The sequence below is a fragment of the Lissotriton helveticus genome, chromosome 6 (assembly GCF_964261635.1).
Source record: "Lissotriton helveticus chromosome 6, aLisHel1.1, whole genome shotgun sequence".
NCBI lineage: Eukaryota > Metazoa > Chordata > Amphibia > Caudata > Salamandridae > Lissotriton > Lissotriton helveticus.
The window spans coordinates 1,405,047,757-1,405,065,008 of NC_136067.1; the positions used below are offsets into that span (position 1 = coordinate 1,405,047,757).

The 17,252-nt window shown below is 39.8% G+C and overlaps 1 protein-coding gene across 2 annotated transcripts in view; it reads left to right on the plus strand.

Moving 5' to 3' along the window:
- The window catches only part of MAP3K5 (mitogen-activated protein kinase kinase kinase 5), a 1,111,277-nt gene that overhangs the window by 960,753 nt on the left and 133,272 nt on the right, over positions 1 to 17,252 (plus strand). For both annotated transcript variants that reach the window (XM_078649188.1, XM_078649189.1), the window contains exon 21: positions 11,495 to 11,515. In XM_078649188.1, coding sequence (XP_078505314.1) covers positions 11,495 to 11,515 — 21 coding nt within the window. The remainder of the gene's footprint in view (positions 1 to 11,494; positions 11,516 to 17,252) is intronic.

Sequence of the window (17,252 nt, forward strand, 5' to 3'; positions counted from 1 at the left end):
TAAAAATAAATTTTAAAATTTATATACACCCCCCTTTTAAAATATATTTTTCTTTTATAACCCTAAACAGGATTTCTTCGACCTTATGTCATACATAAGTTTTCTTCTATTAAACAGTTTTTCTTCGACCTTGTGTCAACTAACAGGATTTCTTCAGCCTTTTGCCAATTTAATAATTTTGTACTTCAATCATTGTCACTAATTTCTTGGATTTCGTTTTCTTCTTCACTACTATCGTATATGTCAATAACAGGTGGAATTACTAAGTAAGTCCACTCAGGAGACTTGTATTTCTGGTTTGGTTTAATTATTCTCTTCCCTTTTCTCGATATCACTTCTATTTTCCTCCCAACTCCAACTTCTTTTCCAGGACTCTTTTGACTACTTATTTCTTCAACTTGTTCTATTGGCTTTTTAATTAATCTGACTCTCAATCTTCCACCAGGCCAGAAGTCTGCTTTTCTCACGTACTTTTTCTTTGGTTCAGAATTATTTGATTCTGACTTCCAAGTCCTTTTCTTTCCGTTTTCACTTCCACCTTCCACGTCACTTTCTTCAGTTTCGTAGTCTGAAATTTCAATTGACTCAGGAACTTCTCTATTCGGCAATTTCACTCCTTCAGGAACTTCACTTTGTCTTCCATCACTGGTACTCGGTAAATCGTTCTCCTCCTCTTCTTCAATTACCTCTAGCTTCCCAGATTTCGGATTTTTGTTCCTTACTTCAGAGCTTGTTCTCTGCCTTTCGATACTCTCCTGGTCTGAAACTTCTTTTGGTTCAGCTTCTTTGTCTTCAATATAGACAACCGAATCCTCAGTTATCTTTCCTTTTAACAGATTCTCTTCACCTTCAGAATCTATTTCAATTATTTCTAAGTCTTTTCTTGTCAAATTTCCATTTACTGGCACAATTTCCAGATGTCGACTTTCTTGTCGATCTTCAGAATCTGGAATTACTTCACCTTCTGTTCTGTCTTCTGCTTCAGAATCAGAATCATCTGTGGTATCACTTTCAACATCAGAATTTTCAGGAGTTGGTATTGGAATAGTATGACTTGGATGAATCCAACGCTTCAATCCTCTGCACTTTACAGCATTAGTAGTGATCAAGATTACCTGCCTAGGTTTCTGCCATCTAGGAGATAGACAATTCCTCCTCCGATGTACTTTCGTTCTGACCCAGTCTCCAGGTCTCAGATCATGTGTCAAAACTTTGTCATTTGATTGAGCTTCAGTTCCCACCTGATTAGACACAGAAGTTACCATATCAGATAACCTTTTACAGTAATCCAAAATTGCACTGTCATTTATGCTCAACAGTTTACCTACAGGTACAAAAGCTTGCCTCATAACTCTTCCCATTATAATTTCATGAGGACTCAAACCTGTCTTTTTATCTGGTGTACTTCTTAATGACATCAAAACAAGTGGAAGAGCATCAGTCCACTTAACACCTGTCTCTAGACACATTTTTCCAATTCTGTTTTTGATAGTTCCATTTATTTGTTCAACTACACCTGATGCCTCTGGTCTGTATGCACAGTGTATTTTCTGCTCAATGCTCATAGCTTCACAAATTAACTTCAACAGTTTGTTATCAAAATGGCTTCCTCCATCACTCTCAATAGTGACTGGAAAACCGTACCTTGGGATGATTTCTCTGAGCATTAGTTTTGCTACTGTAATTGAATCACAATGTTGTGTAGGGAAAGCCTCTACCCACCTTGAGAATAAGCATACAATTACAAGTACATATTTCAAACAGTTGTGTAAGGGCATTTCAATGAAATCTATTTGTAACCTGGTAAAGGGACCACCCTCTCGACCAATTATTCCTGTCCCCACCACTGATTTTCTGTTTGGATTCATTTGTTGGCATGACAAACACCTTTGACAAAAAGATTCTGCAATTGTTCTGAATTTGGTATTGAACCATGTTTCTCTAAAAATTCTGACCATGGAATCTCTTCCTAAATGTGCAGGACCATGATATAATCTAGCCATGTCAGAAATCATACAATTTGGTAAAACTACTCTGCCATCTTTGTAAACCCACACTCCATCTTCATCACGTGGTCTACAATCTGATCTTAACCACAGGTCTTTTTCTTCATCATCTGCTTCGTTTTGTAAATCTCTAATCTCATTCCATGTTTCTACAACAGTTGTTAGCATTAATGAATTTGAATCAGTTTCTGTACTTCTATTCCGATTGTAAGAATAATTTTTCCTTGCGCAGTACTTTGCTGTTTCATCTGCGAAGGCATTTCCCTTGGAAATATAATCAGTTCCTCTAGTGTGTGCTGCACACTTGACTATGGCAATTTCTCTTGGCAATTGTATTGCTTCAATTAATCTTCTAATGAAAACTGCATTTTTAATTGGTGATCCTGTTGATGTCATGTATCCCCTCTGTGACCAGAGTTGTCCATAATCATGCACAACTCCGTATCCATACTGGCTATCAGTAATGATGGTAACTCTTATATCTTTCGATATTTCACATGCACGAATTAAAGCAATCAATTCAGCCACTTGTGCTGAACGAACTCCTTCAAGACATGATGCTTCTTCAACATCTTCGACTGTACAAACTGAGTATGAAGCTTTCAAGACACCACCTTCGGATCTTAAGCATGAGCCATCTACAAAGTAGACAAAATCCGATTCAGGCAAAGGTCTATCTTTGATGTCTTGTCTTGGTTTTGTGCAGAATTCCATGACATCTAAACATTCATGTTCTGTCTCAATGTCATCAACAATTTCTGAATCAGGCAGTAATGTAGAAGGATTCAGATTCAAACATCTTGAAATCGAAACATTATCTGCTCCCAGTATGATTTTCTCATACTTTGTCAATCTGCTACTTGTTAAATGTTGAGTCTTACCTCTTGTCAGTAATATTTCAACTGAATGAGGCACAAAAACTTTTACAGGAAATCCCATAATGATTCCTTCACTTTGTTCAAGGCTGATACTTGTAGCTGCGACTGCTTTCAAACAACCTGGCAATGCTTTTGCAATTGGATCAAGAACTGCAGAGAAGTATGCAATAGGTTTCTTTAAATTTCCATGTCTCTGTATTAATACAGATAATGCACATCCTTCTCTCTCACTGCAATACAGTTCAAAATCTTTCTCATAATTTGGCATACCCAAAGCAGGAGCTTGGCATAAGCTCTTTTTCAGGTTCTCAAAAGATTCCATCTCAGCATCATTGAGAATAATTGGATCTTTTACATCTGATTTGGTCAGTCTTTGTAGTGGTTTTGCAATTACTGAAAATCCACTTATCCATTGTCGACAGTAACCTACCATTCCCAAGAACATTCTGACCTGTCTTTGTGTTCTTGGCGGTAACATTGCTTGAATCATTTTTATTCTCTCTATTGTTACTTGTCTTTTTCCCTTTGCAATTCTGTGACCAAGATATTTTACTTCTTGTTTGCAAAACTGTAGTTTTGCTGGGGACACTTTATGTCCTTCTTCTGCAAGGCGATTTAACAGAATTATTGTGTCTGTTACACAATTTTCTCTTGTCTTTGCAGCTATTAACAAATCATCAATATACTGCACCAGCGTAGACCTACCTGGTAAGTCTAAATCTTCTAATGATCTTTTTAACAGTTCGTTAAAGATTGAAGGACTTTCTGTATAGCCCTGAGGGATTCTTGTCCATCCAAGGGTCTTACCTTGGAATCTGAAAGCAAAGATTTCATAACTGTCTGGGTGTAAAGGAACAGTAAAGAATGCATTGCAAAGGTCAATGACTGTATACCACTCAGCATCATGTGGAATCTGAAATAGAATCACTGCTGGATTTGGAACCACAGGACAACATGGAATGACAATTTGATTAACCTTTCTCAAATCTTGTACGATCCTAAATGTTCCGTTAGCCTTTTTAACTCCCATAATTGGTGAATTACAAGAGCTACTCTTCATTTCTTTTAATACACCTTGCTTGATTAACTTTTCAATTACAGGTATAACACCTTCAATTGTTTCTGTTTTCATTTTATACTGTGGAATATTTGGAAATTCTATTCCCTGTTTCAATGCAATTTTAACAGGATCTACGTTTTTCATCAGACCCATTTCATTCCCAGTAAAATCCCATATTTCAGATTTCACTGTTTCTTTTAGCTCTTCAGGTAAATCCTTTTCTTCAAATGCAGGAAACAATTTTGTTTCTTCTGCTTCCATCATCATCATTGTCATTCTGTACAAACCATCTTCCTCCATTGTTTGTAACTCAACTCCTTCAGGAGAACAATATATTCTGCAATTCATTTTACATAGGATGTCTCTACCTAATAGATTTACTGGACTACTGTTACAAACCACAAATCTGTGTTTGTCTCTGTAACTTCCAATTTCAACTGGTACTGGATCAGTTAAATCTGTTTTAATTTGCTGATTACTTACTCCCACAACTTGGATGGTATCCCCAGAGAGAGGTAGGTTTTCAATTTCCACTGATCTAACAGTAGAACGGGTAGCACCAGTGTCCACTAGAAAAGTGATGTCTACATCATTAACTTTCCCGTTTACATAAGGACCGGACTGGTCAACCTCAAGAGTGGCTCCAACAACACACTCTTCCTCCTCTCTCGGGCACCGTCAGCAATAATCATCAGAATCACTGTCTTGGCTTTCTGTTAATAAAAATTGTTGTGAAGCATTTTGCATTTGAACCCTTTGCTGCTTTTGCTGTTTTTGTGGTTTTATTACCTGTTCACATCCCTGAAATCCCACGTTTGGATTATATTTTTGAACTCCCCCACAATTCGGAAAAGGTGGTTGTGGCAACTGGTCTTGTCGATTATTCACCTGTTGTTGTTGCTGTTGTTGTAACTGTCGCTGAATATTAAATTCATTTAACCCCTGTTGCATCTGTAGCTGTTGCTGCACGTTAACACCATTCTGCATCTGTGGATTCAATAAGGGATTCTTTGAGTTTCTAGGAGGATGAGGACACTCGTCCCTCCAATGTCCAATTTCGCCACAATTAAAACAAGGTAATCTTTGTTTTAGTTCTTCTATCTTTGGGCTAAATTTCTTTTGGAAATTATTACCTTTAAACTTTCCTTGTATCTGGTTCGTATTTCCAGTTTGAACAAAATTAGTGTTCTTATTTCCCATGCTGGCAATCTGTTGCTCAGCCACTTTTACCTGAGCCCACATGGCTTTCTCCTTCAGCTTCTTCTGTTTTACTTCTAATTCATCGCTACAATATTTTGCTTTTCTTAAAATATCATCTATAGATAGTGCTTGCCATCCGACAATACTAGTTCGGATCATTTCTCCAATTTCAGGTTTTAATCCATAAACAAATCTATAGATAAAATGACTCATGTCCTTTTCATCTAGTTTTTCATAACCACTGTATTGTTTAAAGATTAACAATAGTCTTTCATAAAAGGAATGAACTGATTCTTTTGTTTCCTGTTCTGTTCTTTCTATTTTAACCCAATCAACTTCTTTGGGTGGAATTTTGTTTTTCATCCAAACAATTACTTTCTCATAAAAATCCATTACAAGTGGATTCGGGGCACCTGTTTCTTTAATTCGCTCAGGTTCTGCTTTTGGCCAACTAATAGATATTTTACATTCTGTCCAAAGATCAGATGGAACTACAATGTCAAAAAATCCATCTAAATCAATCCACAGAACTTTTGACACTTTGATAAATCTATCGACTTGCCTGTACCACTCAACAGGTTTCTCTCTTAATTTTGGAAAGTCATTTGTGAATAACAGAATGTCCTGTCTCGACCATGGGACATGAACATATCCTCCACCTGCAACTTCTCTCATTGGAAATTGTTTTGACAATTTTTCTAATCTTTCATCTTCCTTCCTTTTGGTCCATTTCACTCTCCATTTGTTCAGTTCTCCTAGCTTTTTGATATAGACAATTAAATCTTTAATGTGTACTATTCTTCCCATTGAGTTCAAACTCTCAATGTCGCTTTCTGAAAAATCTAATCTGTAATGCTTTGCAAAATTCTTTTGTTTACTTACATCGATTTCAAGTTCTGCAGCTAGATCCTCTAATTGATCATATTTATTTTTCGTTTTCCACTGAATACTTTTGCAAATGAATAGTAGTTCATCATCCCGATAGTAATTTAAACTATCTGGGCCAATTGTTCCAATTATTAATTCTTCTATATTCGCTTTCAATTTGGCCACATCAAGTTTTGGTGTGGTTACCCTGACTTCAGGACTTCCTACATCTGACATAGCACCCATTGGTGTTTTTGGAGATAAATCCTCATTAAAAGTTAAATCAGGCATTCTCGATCTGGAAGTGTTTAATTCAGTCAAGTCTGAATAAAATTTTCCAGCAGGCTTTTGAATTTCTGTATTTAAAGGAATAGTTAATCCAGTTTTGTTTGTATCTCTTTGATCAAATACAGGCTGAACAGGACCTATTGTTACTGGAACTGTGACAGCTTCCATGCCTTTTGTCATTCTTTTAATTAATTCCTCTTTAGACCTTAAATATTCATTATAATCATCATCCTCAACATTTCTTGTCTCTCTTGTATAATCTTTTGGAGGTTCCCTTGCTCTTGGAGTCATTGAAAATTGTCTGCCTTCATTTCGAGCATTCTCAAATTCTGATCTTCTAGGAGTTTCAGTGATTTCACAATTATTTGGATAAAGTTTAGGAGCTTCACTAATTGGAGGTGCACTCGGTGAAGTTTCAGTAGAAACCACCGGTGTAGACCATGATCTAGGAGGTCTCAAAGGCTGATTAGGCTGTTTATTTCTAGCAGTTGTATATATTTCCTCCATAACTGCATCCTCAGATTCACTTTCCATAGATTTCCCTGTAGGAGAACCCATTACCATTTCATGAATTAAATACAATCCCTCACTCATGTTTCCCTGTCTCCACATTCGCAATCTATCTTCATGAGTTTCTCTTTTCCATGATGGATTTTTAGAAGGTCTTTTAATTCCACTAGCTTCTCTTTGTAACTGATACATCTCATCTTCCCACTCAACTAAAGCTTCAAATTGAGTTGGTCTCGGTTTTGGAACAAGAGCATTCATTTTCTCTCGTAAATTTCTTAAAACTCTTACATTAAATGAACCATCGTCAGGCCAAGCCAAAACACCATCGTTTTTAGTATAACGTTTCCAACTGTCGAACCATAAGACAGTATGATATCCGTATTCACCTTCCATGTACGCTGCAGGTGTTTTATACTTATGAAGTAGTTTACCACCTCGCGTTTCGATTTTCTTGTCAGGTGAAAATAAATTCTTAAATTTCTGAAATAATGTTGTCTTTTTCTCAACATGTTTAAAATGATAACTCATTTTTAAGAGTTAAATTTAATTCACAAAATCGTTCGTAAAATATTTCCGGGATGTTCCGCAAAACAACCAACCCGTGCGCGAAACACACCAACAAGCCAATGGCAGTTGAGCTGCGTCACTTTTCAGCTCGACCAATAAATTTGGAGATTTTCCGAAGGACCAATCAGCTCACAGGCCGTCAGAGACTCAGGAGCCAATCAGAATACAGCTTGTGACGTAGGTCACCCAATCCCAGCGCGGCTCTGTGACGTACACAGCAGCTGCGGTTTCTCGCTTCTCACTCCTGGCGCTTACCCCTCCTTCACAAAATCTTTTCACAGCGCCATTTTAAAAACACTTTTCAGTGTAAATTAATTTTAACAATGACTATAAAGACAACATCTGTTCGTTTCACTATTTAGGATAGTTTACATACATTCAAGTATCCACACTTCGGAATAGACGGCGCTATTCACACTAAGGATAATATTCAATTGTCAGTAGAGTAACCTTACCCCACCCTTCTAACACGTATAATTATGAACTCGCTTTGCTCTGAACCCACCGCGAAGTGAAAGTTCTAAGAGTTCCACTTGAACATAAAATACAATTCAAACTCGCACTTTTACACGGAAAATTCCCTAAATTCAAACACACATGAAATCCGTACAGGACTCTCACCTGTTTATAGAATTCATGCACCGTTAGCAAAATAACGACGTTATCCGTACAGGGCTCTCACCTGTTTATAGATATGAAACATGTACCCGTACAGGACTCTAACCTGTTTATAGATAATCATGCACCGACGTTAATTTTACCCTTCACTCAAGCTCGGATATAACTAATACTCTCATCACAGTGAGTTTTATGGAAGGCGCTTTGTCCCTATTCTCATGCTGCTTTGATTTCTTAGAAAATCCTCACTATACAAGATTCAGACCTAGCCCTAAAACTGTGCTGCTCGGCGACAACACTATGGTACACGGCGATACCTCTTGTGATACTCGGCGATATCACTACAAACGAACAGATGGCTTGCGTGACTAATTTCTCATCACACAATCTATACCGGTATAGCTTACAGATAGGCACGAAAAACGAACTTAACAAGTGTTAAAACATCAATCCTATTTCCATACCATGACGCAACCCTTAGCAACCAACATGTTACCTTGGTTACCTCTTAGCAACCATCAATTTCTGCTACCAGAGAATTGATCCAGCGGGCTATAGAAAATATATCATAAACTACGCTACCCAACTTCATAACCTATAAACAAAATTCTATACTAAATATGGACCCATTTATGAACCTGATATATTTTGGGCCTACTGAATCAGGTGGTCAGAATAAATCTATATACACATTATTTACACACTATATACATATTTATACATTTGCAGAAAGAATATTGTCATTAGAATAAAACCCAACCATTTAAATGACCACCATAGGCGACGTGATCTAGCTAAAGGTAACCTATACTTCTAAATAATCAAGACCAGCTTGTATGTCAAAAGTAAGATTTTATTTTCTAAATTATGGAATATATGTTGTAAGTTTTATAATTGAAATTTATTAGCAATAAAGCAAGCATGATGGTAAGAAATATGAGAAAAACACAATTTAAGCAATTGAATCAATTTAAAGAAATTATATAAAGTTTAGCATTTCTAAAACCTATTTCCCTAACTAAGCTAAATAGACAGAAATTAAAGTAAAGATCTTTGAGGATTCTTACGTGCTCCACGCAAAGTCCAGCAGCACATCACCCTCATCGGAAAGTCAGAAAGCAGCAGCCAGCCCAACCCTAAGGGCATGACTTTTTATACCTTTCTACGCTAACTAAACTAGCAAAGGAAAGTTTTCAGAAATACTCGACGTCCCATTGGCTGAGAGTGACAAGTGACATGTCACCCGATTCTTAAAAAGTTCCACAAATTCATGTCTTACAAAGACCATTGTCTCTTCCACGTGAAGCCAGAGGCTTCCTGCGATTGCAACTTTGTATAAAGTTATCCTAGCAGCTTCCACAGTCTTTCAGTGCAACTTCCGCGGATGCCAAGTTAAGGACTGACAAAAAGTTCACTTTCGACCTTGGCCATGTCCGACAGAATGATGTCAGCTCATCAGTTTTTGCTTTGTGAATGCAGCTTCAATAAACGTTTTAATTCAGAATGGGCGTCTCGTGACTTTCTGCAGAATTATAGATCAACTCTCATTTTGCGGTTCAAATAGCTAGGCCTCAAAAGCAGGCAACTTATGATTTCTAGTATAAAACAAACACAAGAAAAGTATTAATGTAAGAAATAAAGTATATTCTGTATCCACCCCATGGTTTACTAATTAATTAACCCACCCGATTAATCAAAATGTTACCTAGCCATTGCAAACAAATAAAGCAGCGTTTATATTTACCAGTCTCCGTTTTTCTATGAGACCCATATGCACCTAGAATAGTAGAAATGACATCACACAGACAAGGAAAAGCAAAACAAGCACATGCTTATTTTAAGTTTGCAGCAGTTAGTAATGACAAAAACGAAAACAATAAATTATTTTATTATTTTGCACGAACAAAAAGATGCAACAAATATGCACGTTTATGAGCACACATGTTAGTCCCCCCACGTGTAAAGTTTAATCTAGGTTGTATTAGCACGACATATCACAAATCATTAATAATTTTATTCATGTTATGGAAATGTGACTTTGCGAGTTTAAACAAAATTTTGTTTTCTATCTCGCTCCATCACTGTCCAAGATGAGTGTCCTACTTACCATGTTTGTGCCATTGAAAAAACATACAAATATACATTTTCGACTGAATAGCATGTCTGGACAGGGCCTGTTTTCAAAACGTTTGATGTATAATTCGCTAGGCAGGTAAAGAGAAGTGCCTGAAGTCTGCCTACTGCTGCTAGAATGTTTCAGTGTATGAGTCCATAGAGGAGGCTTCAGGAGGAGATACAGGTATGAGACTGGAAATTTCGGGCACCACAGAGCTATTTTTCAAAAGGGAGCCTTGCCTGGAAATGTTCCCTCCAAGGCTTTGAGAGGCACATACCTTGGCCCTATTGTCAGAAAAGTCCCTGATGAGAGTTCATGAGCCACTTAGGATGAGTGATTACACATGAGAGATTGCATGACAGGGATTCACATTTATGCTAGAAGACCAAACTGGATCTCACCCCCACAATATCTAAAACTGATCCCCAGCTTTTCCACCGTGTGTGAGTGCAAACTGCACCTGTACTGAAAGACCCAGTAAATGAGCTTGGCACTCAGTGTGATGGAGCCTGTTCTTCTTTGGAAGTCAGCGGTTAAGGTGAATAGTTCCTGAAGATTACAAATCCCAACAGGGATACAAGCAAAATACATTGTGTTAAGCAATATCTTACCACTGAGGGCTGCAGGAAGCACCTCATCCACGAAGTATCGCTCACTATCATCCTTCCTCAGGCAGGACACACACCATCTCCCATTCAGATCATGGAGAAAAGGGACAGCACTCTACCCCGTAAGTGTTTAAGCTTAGTTAGAATATTGGTATGTTGGGAGCTCCATTAAAAACAATGGAGTGCTCCGGGCTTCTAATGGCGGGTAGAAGCCCGGAGCATCAACATTCCAATGTTTAACAAAGGCCTCGCGGAGCCCGAGAGGATTTCAACCTCCTCGGGCTCCTTGAGGCCTTTATTTTACAAAAATAGAACATTCTGCCCTCTAGGGGCGGAATGTTCTAATAGCCTTAGAGCCCGCTGTAGCAGGCTCTGCCGGCCATTAAAGGCCCTCTCCTGTGTTAAAGGCCCAGTTTAACGCTGGAGCAGGCCTTTAATGGCCGGTACAGCCCGCTACGGCAGGCTTTAAGGCTATAGTGGGTTGAGAAGGTATCAGGGACTACGCTCATTATCATTTGTGCAGAACAGATATGAGGTAATTAGCTAAATGCGATCCTCCACCACATGCGTCCGTCAGTGTCCGGCTCACCAGAAAATTAACTGTTCTGCCGTGTTACCACAGATAAGATGAAACCAAACCTTTACAGTCAGACATTTTACAATTTTCAATTGCTTTCTTCGTTAATGTACCAGTATTCCTCATGTTCACAAATAGAAATGTCAGTGCTAATTTTACAAGTTTGTTGATATTATGTTTGTTTGCCTTTTTTCCACAGCTCTTACTTCTGGGTCAAATGGTGAGTTACAGAAATTTATTTTTGGCTTTGGTGCTCTGCTTTTTAATGGGAATCTGTTTTGCTACTTAGCAATAGTTGCTTCATGCATTTTTAAAATGATATTGTTTTAATATAGATATCCTATTTTCGATTGTTCACTTTGCAAATTGTTCACTGTGCTGAAAATAGCCTGCTGCCTGAGAGTCTGTGGATTTTTTATTTTTATGAAAGTGTTTTTAGTAATTTGACTGTAGGGCCCTGGCCTCGTATTAAAGCTAGTTGCAACAGTGTAGGTTATTCTGTTCCGTTACTTCAAACATGAGGTGAAAGGGCCGTGTGAGCGCGGCAGTCAGTGGCCTCCACAGCTAGGGGTATGTGCATTGTTGCAAGTGTCCTCTGTTGAGTAAAATCAGCAGATTAACTAAAAGGCAGAAACATGAGGCAATTAATACACAGCAGAACTAGATAGGCCACTCAACACTCAGGAAACACTAACACTCTTCTCACCTTCAAACCAGAACATCCATGACGTTATTGTAACCAACTGCTCATCTACCATAAAAACATGGATGACTGTGATCGCAATAATCTTATTCCTAGCAAAAGTGCCTTTCAGACCAAGGCCCTTTTAACGTATATTTCCTTTCGTGGTACTCTATATTTATTTTAATATTTCTTAAGTTATATTGTATTTTACATTTTAAAGAATATTCCTGGTACGCTTTTATGGAGAGAACACTTCAGTTTGTGGCGGATTAGCATAAACTAACCACAGTATTTTCTTATTTTTATGTCTTTTCCAGAAAAAACACTGTGCTCGACTCCAGCTAGTTTTTTAGAGGTCACCCAGAGAAGCAAGTTCTCTCTGTCAGCATTATACAATATTTTAATATTAAGATACAACCCTGTACTTTAGAGATGTGATATTAAGAGAAATAAAATATACAATAAGAACATTTAAGAGAAGAAATAAGGGAAGGTACATTTAAACCTGGAAATTATCCCAGACTTCCCTATAAATGAGGCTTTCAGTGCTTGCTTCTAGGAAAAAACACTTCGTTTTAAGTGACTCTAATCGTGTTTGTCCTGCCTCTTGGTATTTTGAAAGTTCAACTGTGCTGGCAAGAAGCATTTTCTACCTGTCTGCCAATGAGTAACTCGGAATTAGTGATTTTCAACAGAGGGGGCTTTCTCCTCCTCGTTCGTCCTTCCATTAAGATTACCGCATCGCCATTCACTGACCAGATAATGTATTGCCTAGATTGGTAAAAGTATACCTTAAGCATGTGCCCTGCCCTCCATCCTCCATTCTGTATCCTGCTTCTTATCTCCTAGATTAAGGAATCAAAACTTGTGGTAAGAAAACTCAGTTTTACCACACAGAAGACTTTTTTCACCACTACAAACGGAATAAAAACACCATAGGGAAACCAGAAAAAAGCAACAGTTTTAGTTTTAAAGCACTGAGTAGGTTAGTGTATGTTAATGTTTCTGAAGGATACTTTTATTTGAAGATTCCCCACCTTAAAATACTCCTCAGGCTCCAAGCTGGCTTCAGAAACGTTTCTTCAACAGTGCTTCCGCATGCTGCTAGGCGGCGCGTTACTGCACTGCGTTTGCTCTGTACCGCCCCACGTGTGATGGAGCAGACCCTCATATAAGTGCCTGACCTGCACGCTGATGTCAGTTCATTTCTTTCCACAATCCAGATTCACTCCCAATTTTGTTAGTTTTCTAATGCTTTCTAAATTCAATTTCAGTGTTCAAGGGCAATATGCCTCCACCTAAAACTAAGACGATTCAAATCATGCTACGACTGCTGATGTCGGTAACAGACCTGCGCATGGTGTTGGGCTTGAGCAGTGAATTGAAGTTGTGAACTAAATGTGCTCTGATACACCCGATCTAGTACCAGGGAAGCAAAGCTGTATGTCGCTGAACACAAGTAGTCATTGCAGCCTTTGTGCATGGCCCGATTCAAGTCACGGATGCACACTTGATCACACTGCTGAGGCTGTTCAAGATATCGACTTACTGCAGACTCGAAGAACTCTGGTAAGTCTAAGTTCAAGGGCAAACAAAAGAAAGCAAAACGGGACTCAACATCATCCCTTCACTCTGAACCAAAAGAAAAGGCACCAGTTTGTTATGATGTAAGTCATTCACCGAGAAAGTCTCCTGTCATGGAGTCAATTCCTAAGTTGATTCTAGTGCACCCAGAGTTACCAGGCTATCGGCGACACTGCAGCAGATTGAGGTCTTTATGGAGGCCATGCTCTAGATTTTTGGTGTGCTTCCGGCTCCCACTAATGCGTCTTCAGACCCCAATGATCCAAAAGGGCCCCCAGTTAGGTCACCAACGGTGAATATCTCCTTGGCATCATCTGATTCCTTGGGAACCACTTCATTCCTTGTACCAAATTTGGTCCAAGCTTCTGAGACCTTTGCGGCCCTTCCACATCAATACCAAAACTGACGCCATAGGCCCCAGGATTTGGAGTTTATTCTGGTGTCGGACACTCAACTGACTCGATCTTCACCAATATTGCATTACCAGAATACAAAAGTGCAACTGGTCGTCATATATCCTGATTCTGACCCGGTCCCTTTACCAGGGCAGACGCAGCAGAATAGCCTCCATTATCTTTCTGGCTCTCATGCTGAACAAGTGGCACACCAGGATGAGGATCATGATCGTGGGGTTGAGATGGTTTGCTTGTTCCTCATGATACAGGTGATACCTTTTATGTTGATTTATAAAAGGCCAGTGGGCTTGACACATTTCCTGAGGAGGGTTTGACTCTCTACTTGGACCACCACAGAAGAAAAGGCCCCCCTTTGCAATGGTGGTTCAGCAGTCAGCTTGCATTTACTTCTTCCAACAGAGTCCAAAATAAATGTCCTCACATAACTTTTACAGCCTGGGCCAGCCACGTCTGAGCCTTTGCTCACTTTAAATGAGGCCCTCATTTATACCTAGATGTCAACTTGGTCAAAACCCTGTTCCTGCCCGCCAGTGAATAGGCAAGTGGTCAGGTGTCACAGACCAGCTCTGGTGATCCTGATTTTCTTACTAATCACCTTACTCCAGTGATCCTTGTGGTTCAGCCTCAAGCCAGTAGAGGAAATCCAATTTTACTCCCCACAACTTCTCCAAAAAGGGAGTACAAGATACTGCTGATTGCCTGAGGAGAGCAGTTGGCACCAGTGGTTTGATTCTTCGAGACATGTCCATACCCATCACAGGAATTTCCGCTGATATATAAGCCTCTTTCATGGATATGCCTTTAATGTCTCAGTGAAAACGGAGATTCGGTATTTGAGTGCTTTGAAGAAAGCACAGCATGCTCCCTGGGTCTGTTGAACCCCGCCAAACAGTTTCCGCACCAATTTAAAAAGTTTAGAGGCTGTTCCAGAGGGTTGGCATATTAACAAAGATTGTCTCCTCAACAAGTTCAGCAGTCACCTCTGTCCTTTCAAAGTTGTAGATGTGAGTCTGGCAGGCACAGTTCAAGCCAGCAGGGGGATCAGTCCTCAAGTCCCCCCCCCCATGCTGAGACTGCCCCAAACTGCATTCGTTTGCCCTTTGTGGTGAATGCCTATCCAGAGTGGGGCACGATCCAGCACTTCCTTCCCTGGTAGCGATCCATCACATCCAACAGCTGAGTCTTACAACTCATTCAGCATGGCAATGCCCTGCCTTTTCTCTTCACCCGTCAAACATCCTACACTAAGAGAGCATTTCAGAAGCGCACCTATCCAGAGTTGCACGCATTACTCTAAGGGTGCTATCAAGAGGGTACCTGGCTCTGAAAGAGGAGAGAGTTGTTAAACTCATTAGTTCATTGTGCCAAAAAGGATGGGGTCTCTAGACCCTTTTGGACCTTTGTCCTCTAAATGCCTTTTTACAGAAGGACACATTCAGAATGCTCATGGTAGCCCAGATACTGTCTGCCTAGACCCCGGCAACTGGAAGGTGTCCTTGGACCTGCAAGATGCTTATGCAGTTCCACAGACATTACCTGTTGTTCAAGGTAGACCAGAAATATGTTCAGTTTGCTGGCCTATTTCAGCCTCACCAGTGCCCCTTGGATGTTCATGAAAGTATTGGTGGTGGTCATGGCCCATACGAGTCTTCCCCTTCCTCTGTGACTATCTGTTGAAGGTGAGCTTGCCTCCGTCAGTCATAGACTACCTCCAGTCTATGCCAAACCTCCATACATTGGTGACATTCCATATCAACAAGCCACAGTTACAACAAACTCTTTAACAGAGACCTCTGTTCATTGGAACTGTCTTGAACACAGTGCAGTTCTGGGCCTTCTCTCCACAGCAACAAGCCCATCACATTTGAGCTATGACCAAATGTTTCACCTTCATGACTTTCTTTCACATAGGGAAATCCTCACCCCTATCTGCATTCTCTGCTATCCCTCAAATAACAAAAGAGGAGTAGAGGCTTGGCCAGTTGGACCTCAAAAACGCTTCACGTTTTTATATTTCTTGTACCAAGAAACAGTGTGTGGACGATCTCGTTTTTGGCAGGGGACTTGGCGGGGGTTCTCCAGGGTGAAGAAAGGGAATGCTGTCCAGAAGAGGACCCTATCGAGGATGATACTTCTCTGCATCATGATCTGCTTTGCACTGGCCAAGAAGCAGCCCCCGGAAGGTCTTAAAGCCCACATCACCAGAGCTAAGTGTGTTACCACTGTATTGTCTCATGGAGTGCCTGTCCATGACATGTGCAGGACTTTTTGGGCCGAGTCCACTCCATACAGGTCCAAGGTGAGAAGTCTGCCGTTCAAAGTGTCCATCAGAAGACAGTTACTTGCCTCCAGTACTACTATTTCTGGACTATACTCTACCTAATCGCAAATTCCACCCACACTTCTATGGAGTGGCCTCTTTTTAACATCTCAGAAGGTCTCAAGTTACGGATCAGCACACTGGGACCAGCAATTGTTCACACCTGAGGGAACTGAAAGGCAAACGAGAAACTGACATAGGCGCCCAGACTTGGTACTTATCTGGCTGGTCACTTCAGGGGTAGTATGAAGCCACACAGTGCCACCTAGTGGCACTCAGGAGCACTGTTGAAGAAAAGTTTCTGGATTCAATCTGACACCTGGGGAGTAGTCTAAGGTGAGGAGTCTGCAGTGACCTAGACTATCTACCAGAAAGAGTATTACCAAAGGTAAGTAACTTGTTCTTTAAGGAGATTGGAAAATGTGTGTGGAGCATGTAGAAGGGGTATGGCTTAAGGATCAAAACCTAGGAACACATACGTAGCGTGTGGCCTAACATGTGTGGACTATAATCTTTACTTCATAAATTGCAAAATAGAAACTTGCCTTTTAGAGAGAACTGAATTTCCAAACTGTGGTTCTCAGTGGCATAGTCCTTTGAAATGCTGTTTTACCATGATTGGCCTTTAGCACTATGTCAAGCTGAAATATCCATATTTTAGAGTCTACAGATCAAATGTTGCATTCAGTCTTATTAATTAGTGAATACTAATACTGACAACTATTAACAAAATTTATTGAAAAACAAAGAAATGTGGGGATTTAGAATTCGAATAACTGTGTGTGTTGAGTCACACTCGGCTTGAAGCACGTGTTTTCTAGTGTTTAAATGTTGTTTTGTTGTGCTTTGTGAGAAAAGACGATTGCACATTGGGGCAGGAAGACTGACTAAGTACGACAATGAGGCAATCATTGGGACGAGGGAGAGATGCATAGTGGGACATGTAGACTCT